This window comes from Odocoileus virginianus, unplaced genomic scaffold (genome assembly GCF_023699985.2).
Source record: "Odocoileus virginianus isolate 20LAN1187 ecotype Illinois unplaced genomic scaffold, Ovbor_1.2 Unplaced_Contig_3, whole genome shotgun sequence".
NCBI classification, from domain to species: Eukaryota; Metazoa; Chordata; class Mammalia; order Artiodactyla; family Cervidae; genus Odocoileus; species Odocoileus virginianus.
In genome coordinates, this window is record NW_027224320.1 from 1,636,461 (window position 1) to 1,652,598 (window position 16,138).

General features: G+C 47.2%; 1 protein-coding gene across 3 annotated transcripts; it reads left to right on the top strand.

Moving 5' to 3' along the window:
- Window positions 1-4,516: 4,516 nt before the first annotated feature.
- CNBP (CCHC-type zinc finger nucleic acid binding protein) lies at window positions 4,517-14,228 on the top strand. 3 transcript variants are annotated; one of them, XM_020872536.2, is made up of 5 exons: window positions 4,517-4,676; window positions 11,752-11,889; window positions 12,018-12,080; window positions 12,224-12,422; window positions 13,139-14,228. In XM_020872536.2, exons 2-5 carry the CDS (start codon window positions 11,766-11,768, stop codon window positions 13,254-13,256), a joined length of 504 nt encoding a protein of 167 aa, XP_020728195.1. In that variant the 5' UTR covers window positions 4,517-4,676; window positions 11,752-11,765; the 3' UTR covers window positions 13,257-14,228. The 3 variants fall into 3 exon arrangements, with proteins under 3 accessions (XP_020728195.1, XP_020728193.1, XP_020728190.1); XM_020872534.2 differs by having other exon boundaries at window positions 4,519-4,676; window positions 11,752-11,868; window positions 11,988-12,080; XM_020872531.2 differs by having other exon boundaries at window positions 4,520-4,676; window positions 11,988-12,080.
- The last annotated feature ends 1,910 nt before the right edge of the window (window positions 14,229-16,138 follow it).

A 16,138-nucleotide genomic window follows, 5' to 3' on the forward strand; every position in this document is an offset into this window, starting at 1 on the left:
ATCCTGTAAAATACTCTTTGGAAGCAATGTAAACACACCATTATCTTGCTATTCACTCCCTATTCCAAAGTTTCACTAAATAATGTACACGCTTGATACGAATTTCAGTTCAGTCACTCAGTCGTGTCCGACGCTGTGGACTGCAGCCCGCCAGGCCTCCCTGTCCATCACCAGCTCCCGGAGCTTGCTCAAACTCATGTCCATCCAGGTCGGTGATGCCATCCAACCATCTCATCCTCTGTTGTCCTCTTCTCCTCCTGCCTTCAATCTTGCCCAGCATCAGGGTCTTTTCTAATGAGTCAGTTCTTCACATTAGGTGGCCAAAGTATTGGGAGTTTCAGCTTCAGCATCAGTCCTTCCAGTGAATATTCAGGACTGATTTCCTTTAGGACTGACTGGTTTGATCTTCTTGCAGTCCAAGGGACTTTCAAGAGTCTTCTCCAACACCACAGTTCAAAAGGAACAATTCTTCAATGCTCAGCTTTCTTTATAGTCCAACTCTCACATCCATAATGACTATTGGAAACCATAGCTTTGACCAGACGGACCTTTGTCAACAAAGTAATGTCTCTGCTTTTTAATATGCTGTCTAGATTGGTCATAGCTTTTCTTCCAAGGAGCAAGCATCTTTTGATTTCATGGCTGCAGTCACCATCTGCAGTGATTTTGGAGCCCCCCAAAATAAAGTCTGTCACTGTTTCCACTGTTTTCCCATCTGTTTGCCATGAAGTGATGGGACCGGATGCCATGATCTTTGTTTTTGAATGTTGAGTTTTAAACCAGTTCTTTTTCGCTCTCCTCCTTCACTTTCATCAAGAGGCTCTTCAGCTCTTCTTCGCTCTCCGCCATAAGGGTGGTGTCATCTGTCTATCTGAGGTTATTGATATTTTTCCCTGTGGCCACAGCTGAGTTTTCCATACTTGCTTGCATAATGAGTGCAGCACTTTAGCAGCATCATCTTTTAGGATTTGAAATAGCTCAGCTGGAATTTAGGATTTGAAATAGCTCAGCTGGAACACCTCCACTAGCTTTGTTTGTTGTGATGCTTCCTAAGGCCCACTTGACTTCACACTCCAAGATGTCTGGCTCTAGGTGACTGAGCACACCACCGAGGTTATCTGGGTCACTGAGACCTTTTATGCATAGTTCTTCTGTGTATTTTTGCCACCTCTTCTTAATATCTTCTGCTTCTGTTAGGTCCATATCATTTCTGTCCTTTATTGATATGAAATTACTTTTTTTAAGTAACTTCATCTACTTTTCTTTTAGGAAGAAAAAAAAAACCAGTGGTGGTTTTATTTTGAAACTTTTAAAACTTATTTGCAAATAAAGTTTTTGTTTTACCAGTTAGTTTGCAGAAGTAGAGATTGTGTCATTGTTAAGGTCACAGAGGAGGAAGCCAACCAATGGAAAGCTCACTAAACTATTAGTCAGTGTTTCATATTTTCCTTGTCATCAGCTGTCCTTCCCTACTCTGTCACTTTAAGAAGTCTATGGGAAGTTGTAGGATTAGGTCTCAATAACTATGGAGGCCAGAAGCTTTGTGTGAAGCACCCCGGCTGCCTCTGTTTGAAGGCAGCCCAGTTATTTATTTGCTCTGTGACCTTGCGCAGATTATATTCTCTGGGCTAATTTCCCCATAGGGATAATAAGAGTACTTATCTCAAGGGGGTTTTGTGAAAAATTACAAAGAGGTTATAAACAATGCCTGGCATAGAGTAAGTACTCAATAAATAATGATAATAGCAATAATGATTGATAATACTTTATGCCAGACACTGTTGTTATAACAGGGGCTTCTCAGTTGGCACGTGTGGTAAATTACCTGTCTGCCAATGCAGGAGACAGAAGAGACGTGGGTTTGATCCCTGGGTTGGGAAGATCCCCTGGAGGAGGGCATGGCAACCCCACTCCAGTATTCTTGCCTGGAGAATCCCACGGACAGAGGAGTCTGGTGGGCTACAGTCCATGGGGTCGCAAAGAGTCTGGACATGACTGAAGTGACTTAGCGTGCAGCCACACATGTTATTAAGAACTCTCTATATTAAGTATTAGGTGTGATTAGTACTGTATAACTAATTCCTATTTCAGGATCAGAAGCTGACATGAGAGGTGGAAACAATTCCTTCTCCTCAAGCTTAGCTGCATACTTTCCAAGTAAAGTCACAGACTATTTCCCTGTTGGCAGGGAAAACCAGACATGGAAGGGTTTAGAAGGACAGACACAGTATCCTCTCCATTTAACAACAGGATCTAGGGCTTGTGCTAGGAACAGTTGGGCATTTTAAGCGGAAATGAGGAGTTGGCAGTTATTGCTGCTTGAGTGGCATTCATTTGAAGGAATCCTGAATCATGCTGAATCACAGCATCTGAGCTGGTCGTCTCTGAGGACACTTAATACTTTCTTTTGGCCCTTGCCATCCTGAAAGATATTCAAGGGCACGGTCTGTCCTAACTCACCTGTGTGACCCCTGCAGAGCTGAGTACAACACCTTGGGGAAGACTGGACGTGGGAGGGCAGGAGGGGATAAAGCCGATTTCAGGGGAGGGAAATATAGAAAACTCTTCAAATACAGATGGCAGTTTATCTTTTAAGTGGGGTAGCCTTTTCTTTCCTTTGTTTTCAAACATCACTAATGAACAGGTGTGCCCAGGGCCGTATCCGTGCAACAACAGTCACTTCATCCCAGACCTTCCCAGGGTCAGTCAGGATGACTTATGACCAGACTGGCTCCATTAAAAACAGTCACTGCAGAAAGCTGGATGCCAGGTAGGAAGGAGCCATTGGCTGCCCCCCCAGAGCCAAAGAGCAAAGGTCACACGATGTGTCCTCTACTTAAGTCTTCTAAAACGTGTACAAGAACGTTATGTTCAGTATCTTTATTTCACACCCACCTTTAAAAAAAAATATTAGGAACGTTCAGTCCTTGTGTCTGTAATGAATATTTTATGTAGCACTTTGGTTGGAATGGTAAACCAAAATCGAGTCAGAAAATACTAATTCCTAGTTCCTGTGACAATTTTAACTCATCTCCTGGTGTGGCGTGGAGGCACCAAGGCTGGACTTCCTACAAAGCCTCCTGCGTCACACTGACTCACTGTTAGGCCTTAGGAAATCACTAGGTAAGTGTCTGTGGTTACCACACTACAACTTACCTCAAGATATTATAAAGAGTAATCAATTAGGGAGGGGAAATCTATGAAGCTGTGCAAGCTTCTTGGTAATAAAACTCTGTAAGCACAAAGTACCATTGCATTATGGGTAACTCAGTGCAGAAAGTGCTAGACAGTTCAATCGTTATTGGAAATTGGACATTTTCACAGCGAATTTTAAAACATTAAAAAAATAAAATAAAATATTTTAACTTTAAATTGTCTTAACACAAGTTAAAGTCATGGGTCCTTAAAACAGTCCATCCACTCCAATGATTGCTCCCAGGTCTGCTAAGTGCTTTGCAACGATTGATCTGAACCAGGTTTAACCCTCCCAACACCTGAAGCTCTTAACCACGCTGCACTACCTCCTCACCACGTGCTTTAAGAAGCCATACAGCCTGGTACTGGGATTCAATGGGGCGCAACTGGGGGCAAATGAATAGAGCTCAAGCCTACAGTCACCTGCGGATGGAACTAACTATCGTTGCCAACAAGGACTGGTCACCCCAGTTTTAACATCTGAAGAGACACAAGCGCTCACTTTCCCAGAGTGAGATAGTCATTAACAGAATGGAAAGTACACTCCCGGGCTGTGACGGCCAAGCCGGGCCGCAGGCAGACCTCCAGACCACACGGAGTTTACTGTGAGACTGTGGTCATTTTAGGGCCTTTTTGGGCTTCAAGAGACTGGGAATTCTTCCATTTTTCTCCTCATGTTTTTAATGAAAGCCTTTCCAAAATGAGACACCAAGGTCTGTAACTGCTTAGTTTACATGGAACAGTTTAACTTGATGTCACTGTGACAGCGTGTCTACGCTACATTCACAGTGTCTCTTGGAGAAAACCTGAAGGCCCGCAGGGACGGTGACACCCCGGTCCCGGTGGCCCTCGGGCCGCAAGGGCCGTCACGTGCTACCCGGGTGACAAGGAGTGTTAGGGCAGCGGTGCCTCCCCCGCGCCCGCTCCCCGGGGCGGGACGTTTATCCGGGAGGGGCTGTGAGGCGGGACCGGCAGCCCGGATCCCCGCAGCCGAGAGGCCGCAAAAGCGGGGCCCGGCTCCGGCGGCGCTGAGCCCGCCCCCGGGAGGAAACCTCCGGGCCCCACGAGCACAGAAAGCCACTCCCGGCGCCCCTGGCTGCCGCCGCCACCGCCGCCAGGAGGGTCGTCGAGCCGGAACTCTGACTGCCCCCGCAGGGACTGCCCGGCCTCGAGGCGGGAAGGCCGCGCGCAAGGCTCGGCGGGAAGGGCCGCGCGCGCCGGGGGAGAGCCCCGCCCCCAGCGCCGCGTCGGCGCGGCGGCCCGCCTCGCGGGCGGCCCTGATTGGATGGCTGAGCGTCGCAAGCTGATTGGCCGCGTGGGCGAGGCGGCGGCGAGCCGTGCGCAGCGGCGTGTGCGGGGCCGTGTGCAGACCCGCGTGTGGCGCAGGCAGGGACCCTGAAAATAAACAGCCGCCGCTTCGCGAGCCGTCCTCCCGGTCTGCGCCTGAGTCTCGGCCGCTGCGGGCCCCTGCGACGCGGAAGGTGAGGCCGCGAGCGGGACGGGGACCGCGGCGCGGGGGGGCCGCGGGCGGAGGGCCGGGCCCGGGCGGCGGCGATGGCGGCCGAGCTCCGGCCTGCTCCGCTGCTGCGTCAGGCGGGAAGCAGGCCGCCGCAGCCCGGGCCCGGCCTGTGCCCTACGGCCGGCTGCCCCCGCGCTCTGCCCGCCGCCCGGGACGCGGGGCCGCCTCTCTGGGGCCTCCGGGACCCGGCCGCGCCCGGGCCGCAGCCCCGCGGCGTAGAAGGCCGCGCGTCCTTGGGACCGAGGCAGGGGTTCGGGCCGCGGGGAGGGGGTGACTTGGCGGGAAGGTGCGGGGAGGGGGCCTTGTGGGGAGGGCGCGGGGCGGCGGGGGGCCGGGGCTGGGCCTGGCGGGCCACGTGCCAAAGGGCTCTTCGGGCCCAGGAGGGGCCTTGGAGAAGCTGTCCGCTCAGGGCGGGGGATACCCCGCCGGAAGGCCCGTACGGCTTCGGGTCTCGCGCTCGGTGTTCCACGGCAGTTTCAGGATTCTTGGATTTTTGTCGTCATGGACGTGCTAAGTTACTGGTCTTACGTTGCACTTCGGGAAAGGGCAGATAAGGCTCGTTTTCCTTGAATCAACACTGCTTTAAGTTCGAGAGGCCTCTGGAAAAAACCCCATTATCGGCAGAAAACATGAATCGGCCAAACTTCCAAAATCATGGCAGCAGCAGTAACCTTTGCATCATCTCCGGGGTAGATGAAGCGAATGCAGTTTAAAAACGAGGCGAGAAGATGAGTTAACCAAACTCCCGTTTGGTTTTTCCAGACGTGAAAACCTATTTTAGTAACGGCATGATGGCCAACGTTTGGGTTCGGCTGTGGATTTTCTTATGGATAAGGCTCGTGCTTGTTGCCACATGTTAACCACATGGCCTCAGCCACAGGACACTTCCTAAGGAAGTGACTGCATCTGGTCCTGGGGGTCCTAGGAAAAGAAAACATTGCTTGGTTTTCATCTGTGACTTCAGATAGTATGTTTCAGGCATTGTTCAGAAGGACCCACGAAAAGGATAAGGTAAATAAGCCAAGAGTCTGGATTAGCTTGCCTCTTTTTCTTTCCCCTTCTTTTTTCTTTTCAGGAGTATTGATTTTCGTCCCTATCTTGTACCCCCAAGAGACAAGTTTTTAAGAAAAGGTTTTTTTCCCCGTTGTTTGACTCACTTTTGGAGAGAAACATAACTAGTTAATTTCTGCCTCAGTTAGTTAACCTTAATTTAAATTAGCAACTTTTTATTCTTCTGCTCAACCCCTGTTAGTTGATGTAAAGTTTTGAGGGTCTTAAAGAGATTAATTAAGAGGTTGTTCCTACCTCTAAGACTTTTTCCCTCTCTGCAAAGCAATTACTTTCAAATACTTACTAAAAATTACTGTGGTCATGGCTTAATCAAACACCTACGAAATGCCACGTTCATAGATTGATGCTGTTGTAGTTTGTTGAACCTGATTCTTGTTTAGGAGGAGCTCTTTGTACTGGAATGTAAAAGGGATAATTTATTATATTCCCAAGGGCTGAATAAAGAGCTTAAAGTTTTTTCCAAGTTGTAACTCTTAGCAACAATTTAAAAAAAAAAGGGTATATATTTATGTAGTTATCTAATATGTCACACAGAACTTGGATAAGTTTTTCTTAGCAACCAAAGGTCCACAGTCCTTTTCCTCTTGACAACAAACTAGGTATTTTAAATGTGCAGTTTAAGGGACATTTATTACACTTATATTTGAACATCTGTAACAGGCAGAATATCTTTTTTAAGGTACTATAAATGAGGATTCTTTTTGAAATCTTAAAGTATATGGCATCTAGGTGGAAAGCTTAAAGACAAGAGAACCACAGTTTTAACTACTTGAGGTGATTGGTCTCTTGTCTAAATGCTTGACCATGAGAGAGATTCTGCTTCCCTTCTCCTGTGCCTGCAGGAATGAGAGTTTCTTTTTTAAAAAGTTGTTGGCTGCTTTCCGTTTCTAGCCTTCTGACAGTAAGTGGAGAGCGAAAGGCTGGGGCCAAGGCCTCCTGGCCTGCTCTGTGGAGGGCACCCTTTCTGTTCTGGCAGTGTCAGATGCTCCTGCAGTCAAGGCATGCTCTTGAGAGATTCCAGGAAAGTGTGCACCATTTCCATGTTAAAAAAGACGCTGGTCTAATTCAGTAAAGATTGTAGCCACCAGCATTCACTTTGTGAGTGGGTGGGCTCTGTTAAAGGGGACTGAAAATGCAGTATGGTGTTCACTTGGAGTGGCTTGTTAATTACAGATGAGGGTGTTAACTGGAGAGGTCAGGTTGCTAGTCTTTGCCACTCCTAAATTCTGCCTTGAGGAAGGTTAAAATCTAAGATGACTTTAAATTCTTTCATGGGTGTGGGTTTTTAAAAAAAAAACCCACAGTATCACTTCTGTTCTTTTATTTTGACTTATCTAATTTGGTATACTTTTCTGATAGCATTTTCATGAACTTTATCACTTAACCCTAACAAAAACCTCTGCAGAGGACTTGGAGCGCACTGTTGAAATCCTGACTCGAACTTTCTAGTTGTGTGGCTTTGGGTGAGTTACTTGTTCTCAGATCCTCAGTTTCCTTATCAGTGAAATGGGAACAAGGTTACGGAACTTGGACAGTTGCAGGGATTATAGATAATATGTATGTTAACCCTTGACTCATAGTAGATATTTAGCTACTAATTAAAGCCTTTCCAGATATACAGAAATGGATGTAAGTAACAAGACCACACAGTAAACGCAGGGTAAGAAGCCGGAACTGCTCCTAGCGTTGTGCTCTGTTCTTCATTCCTCTGAGCGGAATGCCGGTAGCACACACTATCGCTTCCTTTATTTTGTTTATGTTTACTTCAGACTGAAGTGTTTCGCTCCCCCGTTGGTACTGTGAACTGACTCACCTAGTAGAGGGTGAGTGCGTTGGGCGGGCAGAGGCCCCTCTGGGCCTGGGGACGCGCGTGGCGCGCAGTCTCCGCGTGCTCCTCAGCCACTGGCGCCCGTTCTCGCCTCCCCCTTGGCTGCTGCTTATTTTAGATGTGTTTATAGACTCTCACTGGCTCGAACCCATTGTCAGCGTTGACCAGGTACTGTTAAGGTTTAATCAAAGCAGTTTACTGGCTTGGTTGTCAGTATCAAAAATGCAGTAGATTCACTTCAGTGAAGACAAATTTGTGTGACAGTGTTTTGTTACTAGTTCCAGCAGTTAAGCCTCACAGCCTGGATGAGTGCAGAACCGGAATAGTTGGACCTCCCAGTTAAGCTCACGGGGCTGCTGACAGTAGCCCTTCTCAGGTCGCATCTTGACGGCACCAGGCGTGCCCTGGGCCCTGCCACATCTTAAGTGTGACTTATGTCATAAAAATTGAGTTCACTGTGGTCGAAGGGAAACATACTGCTTCCTGGGGTTGGAAATGTGAGCTCATTTGGAGTCGACCCTTTTGCTTCTCAAGGAGGAGACGTTCTAGACTGGGAAACTGGAGTGTGAGCGGAGTTAGGCCCACTCGAAGCCTGCTGTGTAGATTGGCTGTGTCGCAAGGCTTGTGGGCTAAATCCCCGACCAGAGAAAGAACCGGGGCCCTGGCAGTGAAGGCCCGGAGTCCTGACCCGCAGGCTGCCAGGGAACTCCTCAGAGTGAGTTGTGCCTGTCTGCACTCTAACCTCAGCAGGGAGGAGTGGAAAGGAAAGCGGAACTGGGAGCAGTAGACAGGAATACTTGAAAGTTTAATTGAGCGTGTGTTAAGCACAAGGTACCTGGTAACAGTTATGGTTACAGATCAGACAGGAGATGTGTCAGGTGTCCTGAGGTAACACAGCAAGCAGTTAAGTGGTTAACCGTGTGGTCCCCAAATCTTTTCACATTGTGAGAATACATGGGTGTAGATCGCAGTAGCGAGAAGAAAAATATGCTCTTACTGCCAAGTGACAGTGAGAAGACAGTATTTGCTTTTTAAATGAGTATATACATGTTTTGCAGCATTGCATAAAAGATTTCTGGGGTCTCGTTAAATTCTTGGAGTAATAAGAGTCTGGGTGGCAAGCAGAGGTCCTGGCTTGGCTACTGACTTGAGTGACCTGGGGTGAAAATTTCTCAGTTACATGTGGGAGTTGTAATAGACAATCTGAAATGCATACTGAATCTAGACTGTAGTCAGTCCTTAATGAGGATGTAAAATTCGTTGTTACTGTTTGTTTTTTGGCCGCACTGCATTGCTTGTGAGGTCTTCGTCCCTTGACCAGGGATTGAACCTGGGCCCTGGCAGTGAACGTGCTGAGTCCTAGCTGCTGGACCGTCAGGGAACTTCCAGCATCGTTCTTTTAAATGAATGTGCAGCAACTCATCTCATAGCAGAAATTTAGGTGTTTTTTTTTTTTTTTATTGTCAGTACTTACTGGATTGGGTTGGGTCTGTACAAGAAACACAAGTTTATTTCATTCAGCAAATGACTATTGGTCCCCCCCCCCCCAAAAAAAAAAAAAAAACCTCAGCAGTTAAAATCCTGAGTTCTATAACTGCTCCTAAAAGGGTGATTGTATGGGGTATTATTCAAAGGTAAATCACTTGGTCTGTACCCTCAAGGAGTATGATAAAAAGCAAAATGGTAGAGCAGGCAAAGTGCCCCGAGTCTTAGTAGGAAGAAGGAGAGTTCCAGGCTGGTGATGTGGTCAGGTTCTTTTACAGAGCTGGCGTTTATCCGAGTTGGCCCTTGAAGGTTGGAAAACGGCGCGACAGGTGCGCGAGGCGGAGGCAGGCAGTGCAGCAGGACGCCCGGCCAGAAGCGGGGATCACGGAGCCGCAGTTCACTAGGCCCCGGCTGCCCTCGCTGCCTCTAGTTCTCCTAAGGAGCGGCGGGGGACTCTCTGAAGACCTTGTGACTCACTGTGTTCACCTGTGAGATGAGTGCTAGGATAGCCACCTGTCTCCTAGGATGGGCAGCCTGCCTTTAAAACAGCAGGAAGCTGTTGGAATCATGTTAATGACCTAACAGCACTCTCAGTAAAAATGTAGAACAGCTCACGGAGATTGGCTTGGCCAGAGAGAAAGAAACAGTTCATGAAAAATCCACACATGGGGTAATCACTTTTTAGGAAGCTAAATTTTTTTAAACTATTTTTTGTAGGCTGAAAGTAAACCTAAAGGTTTCACTGTTAACTTTCTTCCACTGATAAACATCTGATGATCCATTATAACGTATTTCCCTTGTACTTTACCATTATGAAGTAATCAAGAGGTCTTTTTAAAGCAGCGGCATAAAAGTGAGATTGCCCAGAACTATCATGTACTTTAGCTTTGAAAATGCATGTTGAATGTCGGGTTGTCATTTTTCTAGAAGATAAATATTTCATTGAAATAAAATATTATAAAATGCTTAGAGCCTGTCAAATTGCCTGGATTGCCTTGTGAAAGGAAGGAACTCCTTGGGACCAAGAGTTAAAGTGCTCAAATTTGCATGCGTGCTCAGTAGTGTCTGACTTTTTGAGCCTGTGGACAGTAGCCCACCAGGCTCCTCTGTCCCTGGGACTTAGAGGCAAGAGTGCTAGAGTGGGTTGCTATTTCCTACACCAGGGCATCTTCCCAACCCAGGGAGTGAACCCGTGTCTCTTGCGTCTCCTGCACTGGCAGGCAGCTGTTTTTTTTTACCATTGGGCCACCTGGGTACACCGTCTGTGCTCAGATTGGTCCTCAGTAAACCAGAGGAGACACAGAGTGGAAGCGGGATGGAGGGGAGGATGAAGTGCCATAAGCTGCGTTTTCCTGTGATGGTTTTATGTGCTGTTCACTTTTTAATCTCGAGTCTTTTCTCTGGAAACCAGCCTTCCACTTGACTTAAAATGCCAGCACATGTAATTTTGCCAAATGCCTTTTAACTCTTCACAGTCTGGTTTCTTCTGACTGGAAATGTGCACGGTGACGCCGTGGAGTATGAGTGCCCTGTTAGGTGCGCTGTCCTCCCCACTGTTGGTGATCAGTGTACAGGGCGAGCGTGTGAGTTGGTAGAAAGTGTCCTCGGAAGATTTATCCCGGCTCTGATTTCAGACGCATGGGACAACTATGAGTTCTTTCGGATATTTGACAGCGGAAACTTTTGAAACTAAACTTTAGCATAATTTTAGTCACTAGGTTTTGCTCCATCAAGTTTAAAAACTTTGTGCACCATTCTTTGACACTTACAGCTTAAGGACAAAACATGTTTAGATACAGGGAAGTGTGGAAATGTAAAGGTAACGTTGTTTTTAGCTAGTTTTTTAAAGGCCAGTTTAATGGGAGTTTGTCCTGCAACATTCCATTCTGTTCTATTCCATTCTTTTCTAGGAATAGCCCCTACTTATTTTTAGATTGTTATGTAATAAGTATAAAATGCATTTGCTTTAGTGGAGTTTCGCTTTTATTTTGAAACAATACCCAATAAAGCAGTCTAGTGTGGAATTCCAAGTAACTTTCTTTTAGATGTAAAATTACAGAAGAAAATTTGGAAGCAGGAGAATAGAAGAGGGGAAATGGCCCCAGTGCTACCGGTTCTGTCCTTCGGAGTTTCTCTGTCGTTTTCCTACTGTTTTTAACAGACCGCACCTCTCGAGTCAGGATCTGCTGCCCCTGGTGTAGCGCGTGTGCTCCTGAGCGCTCAGGCGGCCGCAGGGCTGCAGCGTCCTCAGGTGCCCATCAGGTGCTCTGCTGCGGGGGGCGGGGGTGGGGGGTTCCCTCTGCTCTGTCCTTGCTACAGATCACGGGCTTCCGGGTGTATGTGACCTCCAGTTGCGCACAATCAGGTTTTATTTCTAATGATGGGTATTCATTTACACTAACCCTGTAAGTCCCGTTAGTAACTGGGTTAACACGTATGCGTAATCTTAACAATTATGCAAAGTGTTTTTGTTTCATTTTTTAATATATTTCATAATCATAATGCCTAAGTATATAGTCATCTGACTGTTTTTCTAAGCAATATATTGGTTGGCTTTTGTTCTCAAGAATAATTATCCAGAAGTACTAAATAGGGAATAAAAGCTGTAAGTAGTGCTAAGTGGTTTCATGTTGTCGTTTTTAATGTTTTGAAGATCTGACTGCAGCCATGAGCAGCAATGAGTGCTTCAAGTGTGGACGGTCTGGCCACTGGGCCCGGGAGTGCCCCGCTGGCGGGGGCCGCGGTCGTGGGATGAGAAGCCGTGGCAGAGGTGGTTTTACCTCGGATAGAGGTATTTTTGTCGAATAAAAAATTCTTAAGTATTTCAGTATTCATGAATATCAAGACTGGTCTAATTAGCCACATATGTTTTGTTTCTGTTCAAAATAGGTTTCCAGTTTGTTTCCTCGTCTCTTCCAGACATCTGTTACCGCTGTGGTGAGTCTGGTCACCTTGCCAAGGACTGTGACCTTCAGGAGGATGGTAAGTGTTTAACCCTTCCTGTCCCGCCTTCCAGAGCCGGGCGAGGGGGGGCGTGCTGGAGGCGGCCCCCCGGGTGCGGCGCGGAGCCGGTCGGCACCTGTGGGATGTGACAGTCTGGCTCCGCCCTTTGCCTACTGCTGAAGCCTGCTATAACTGCGGCCGAGGCGGCCACATCGCCAAGGACTGCAAGGAGCCCAAGCGGGAGCGGGAGCAGTGCTGCTACAACTGCGGCAAGCCCGGCCACCTGGCCCGCGACTGCGACCACGCGGACGAGCAGAAGTGCTACTCCTGCGGCGAGTTCGGGCACATCCAGAAAGACTGCACCAAAGTGAAGTGCTACCGGTGAGCTGCCGGGTGCTGCGGGGGCCCGGGCTGGCCGTCGGGGGAGGGGCCCGGGGGCTGCTGCGGGAGCCTGGGGGGCTGCAGGAGCCCGGGCTGGCCGTCAGCGGAGGGGCCCGGGGGGCTGTTGCGGGAGCCCGGGCTGGCCGTCAGGGGAGGGGCCCGGGGGGCTGCTGCGGGAGCCCGGGCTGGCCGTCAGCGGAGGGGCCTGGGGGGCTGCGGGAGCCTGGGCTGGCCGTCAGGGGAAGGGCCCGGGGGCTGCTGCGGCCCCAACGTGGCCCTGACCACACGAGGGGTTTGCGTGCATGAAAGAACGTTAGGGTGTAATAATTTGGCACCTTCAGAGACTTTATAGAAAATGACAAAGTGTATGTTTTGTGTGTGTAGTTCATACACAAATGTTTTGTCATGAAATTAGAAGTCTCTGCTTGTGAATGTAACATCATATATACATGTTAAAGCATAAAATTTCGTAAGTTTCGATATGTCCATGCTTGTGAGATCTTAGGGGTTCATTTGGCCAGTGCTTTGGTGGTGGTGATGGATGATCTCCTGTGGCACAGTCTCTTACTTTACGCTGTGGCCTGCTCAGTTGAGTGGCTTTGCTGTCAGGCTTGTACACTGCACTCATCATCGCCTTTTGTGTTGCAGTGACTAATCCTTCAGTACTGACGTTTTCTGAGCGCCATTGTGAAAGCTGTTTGAATTTCCTCTCGTAGGTGTGGCGAGACTGGTCACGTAGCCATCAACTGCAGCAAGACGAGTGAAGTCAACTGTTACCGCTGTGGCGAGTCGGGGCACCTGGCACGGGAATGCACGATCGAGGCCACAGCTTAATTACTTTCCTTTGTCGCCCCTCCTTTTCTGATTGATGGTTGTATTATTTTCTCTGAATCCTCTTCACTGGCCAAAGGTTGGCAGATAGAGGCTACTCCCAGGCCAGTGAGCTTTACTTGCCGTGTAAAAGGAGGAAAGGGGTGGAAAAAAAAATCGACTTTCTGCATTTAACTACAAAAAAAAGTTTATGTTTAGTTTGGTAGAGGTGTTAATGTATAATGCTTTGTTAAAGAACCCCCTTTCCGCGCCACTGGTGAATAGGGATTGATGAATGGGAAGAGTTGGGTCAGACCAGGAAGCCCGTTCTGGGTTTCTCGAATATGTCCCCATGTAGGAGGTAAAACCAATCCTGGAAGTGTCTGTGAGCTTCCATAAATAACTTTAATTTTAGCATAATGACTGCCTTGGATTGTCTGACCTCAGTAGCTATTAAATAACATCAAGTAACATCTGTATCAGGCCCTACATAGAACATACAGTTGAGTGGGAGTAAACAAAATAAAAAGACAAGCATGCGTGTTGGTGGCTGTGCGAGAACACGGGATAAAAGCCTGAGCAGGAGCAGCCTCCCCACAGCGTCGACGCTGGGTAAGTAGACGGTGATGGCAATGGTGTAGAACACACGTTTTCAAAGACTAAATCTAAAACCCAGAGTAAAACATCTATGCTCAGAGTTAGCATAATTTGGAGCTATTCAGGAATTGCAGAGAAATGCATTTTCACAGAAATCAAGATGTTATTTTTGTATACTATATCACTTAGACAACTGTGTTTCATTTGTTGTAATCAGTTTTTAAAAGTCAGATGGAAAAAGCAACTGAAGTCCTAGAAAATAGAAATGTAATTTTAAACTATCCAATAAAGCTGGAGGAGGAAGGGGAGTTTGACTAAAGTTCCTTTTGTTTGTTTCAACTTTTCATTAATGTATATAGTGCAAAATGCCATATTAAAAAGGGGAGTGGAGGACCGGAAGCTGACAGTTTGGAGTTTTCTTTTTGTACTAACCCAGTCTCGTCTTCAGTAAGGAAACATAGCTGTTAGAGGGAGCACAGGCTTCCGATGCTTTGTCAGCCCTGCAAGGATATGGACAGTTTAATTCTTCTCATCCATTATAATGATGGCCTTTAGTTCCACATTGATTCTGAACAGTTCTAACACCATGGATGGTTTTTGTTAAAGTTTTTTTTTTTTTATGTGGACTCTCTTTAAAGTCTTCATTGAGTTTGTTACTGTATTGATGTTGTTTTATGATTTTTTGGCTGCAAGGCGTGTGGGGTCTTGGCTCCTGGACTGGGGATGAACCTGTGCCCCTGCACTGGAAAGCGAAGGCTTACGCGCTGGACCACCAAGAAATCCCATTACACTTTTAGCATCAAATTTTCCTGGACTCCACGGGGATCTGAAATGTTGGATTCCTTGTGTTTTCTCTTAGGGTCTGATCTAGAGTTGACATGGACCTTAGAGTCATTTAATGAACTCACTTTATAGATGAGTTGCTGGAAGAATGTGCAGCTGCCTGGAACCTCAGGTGCCCTTCCTCTCCTACACCCTCTGAAGGGTCCTGTCGCACGCCCCATGAAGGTGGCTCCCTGCCCCTTCACGCGGCACGCTGCGTGTAATCCGGTCAGCGTGTGATGGGGGGGTCACTGGCGCTGCAGTCGCCAGAGCAGCGAGAGCCTGAGCTCCCAGCGCCAGTTCATTTCCTTGCTTGAGGCTTTGTTTTGCTTCTGTGGTTGAGTTGCTTGCATTGTTACTTTTTTGGCTGAGTGGCTCCACATATGGGATCTTACTTCCCTGTGTCTCCTGTCTGGAAGCTTGGAGTCTTCATCCTGGGGCAGCCAGCAAAGTCCCTTTGATATTTTTATGAAGCAAGTGTTGTATCTCAGATGTTAAGCGTGTTAGAGATCATGATAATTTTAGTTTCTGGCACAAGTATGAAACAGTGGTATTGCACTGCGTCAGTCTTACTGCTGATACAGAACTTGACCTCTTTTGCATTGAAATGACAGGCATTTCCCTTGAAAAGTCAGTAATCTATCATTCATTCACCTGATGATTTTAGCATTTCCTGTTCTTTGTGCACAGTTGGGAGAAATGAAGACTGTCCTCCCTGGTTCAACAAAACCAAGTGGTACTAAGTGATACAGTGCCCTTCAGGGTTTTTTTTTTTTTTTTTTTTCCCCTTCAGGGTTTTGAGGATTCTGGTAAATAATGAGTATCATCCACTAAGGAAGAGTTGATTTTTTTAGGTAGAAATAGATTTCTGTTGCAGTTGTAGGGAAAACAGTGCCTTGAAGGATTTTGTCTGGGATGTTGGTAGCTGTTGTGCTTGAGTTATTTTGACTATTTTATATGTTAAATTACTCATGGCACAGGCTGTCCTTGACTTACGGCAGTTCCATAGTCAGTAGGTGAGGCGCCTGACTTGTAGTGAGACACTGTTGTCTACTTTTTTTTTTTTTCATTTATTTTTATTAGTTGGAGGCTAATTACTTTACAGTATTGTAGTGGGTTTTGTCATACATTGACATGAATCAGCCATGGATTTACATGTATTCCCCATCCCGATCCCCCCTCCCACCTCCCTCTCCACCCAATCCCTCTGAGTCTTCCCAGTGCACCAGGCCCGAGCACTTGTCTCATGCATCCAACCTGGGCTGGTGATCTGTTTCACTATAGATAATATACGTTTCGATGCTGTTCTCTTGAAACATCCCACCCTCGCCTTCTCCCACAGAGTCCAAAAGTCTGTTCTGTACATCTGTGTCTCTTTTTCTGTTTATGCATATAGGGTTATCGTTACCATCTTTCTAAATTCCATATATATGTGTTAGTATACTGTAATGGTCTTTTATCTTTCTGGCTTACTTCGCTCTGTATAA

Excerpts from the sequence above, each read along its gene's own strand:
- CNBP (XM_020872531.2), top strand. The coding sequence starts at position 11,766 with ATGAGCAGCAATGAGTGCTTCAAGTGTGGACGGTCTGGCCACTGGGCC. Across the intron at positions 11,890-11,987 it reads TGGTTTTACCTCGGATAGAG|GTTTCCAGTTTGTTTCCTCG; the intron begins GTATTTTTGTCG and ends TGTTCAAAATAG. Across the intron at positions 12,081-12,223 it reads CTGTGACCTTCAGGAGGATG|CCTGCTATAACTGCGGCCGA; the intron begins GTAAGTGTTTAA and ends CTACTGCTGAAG.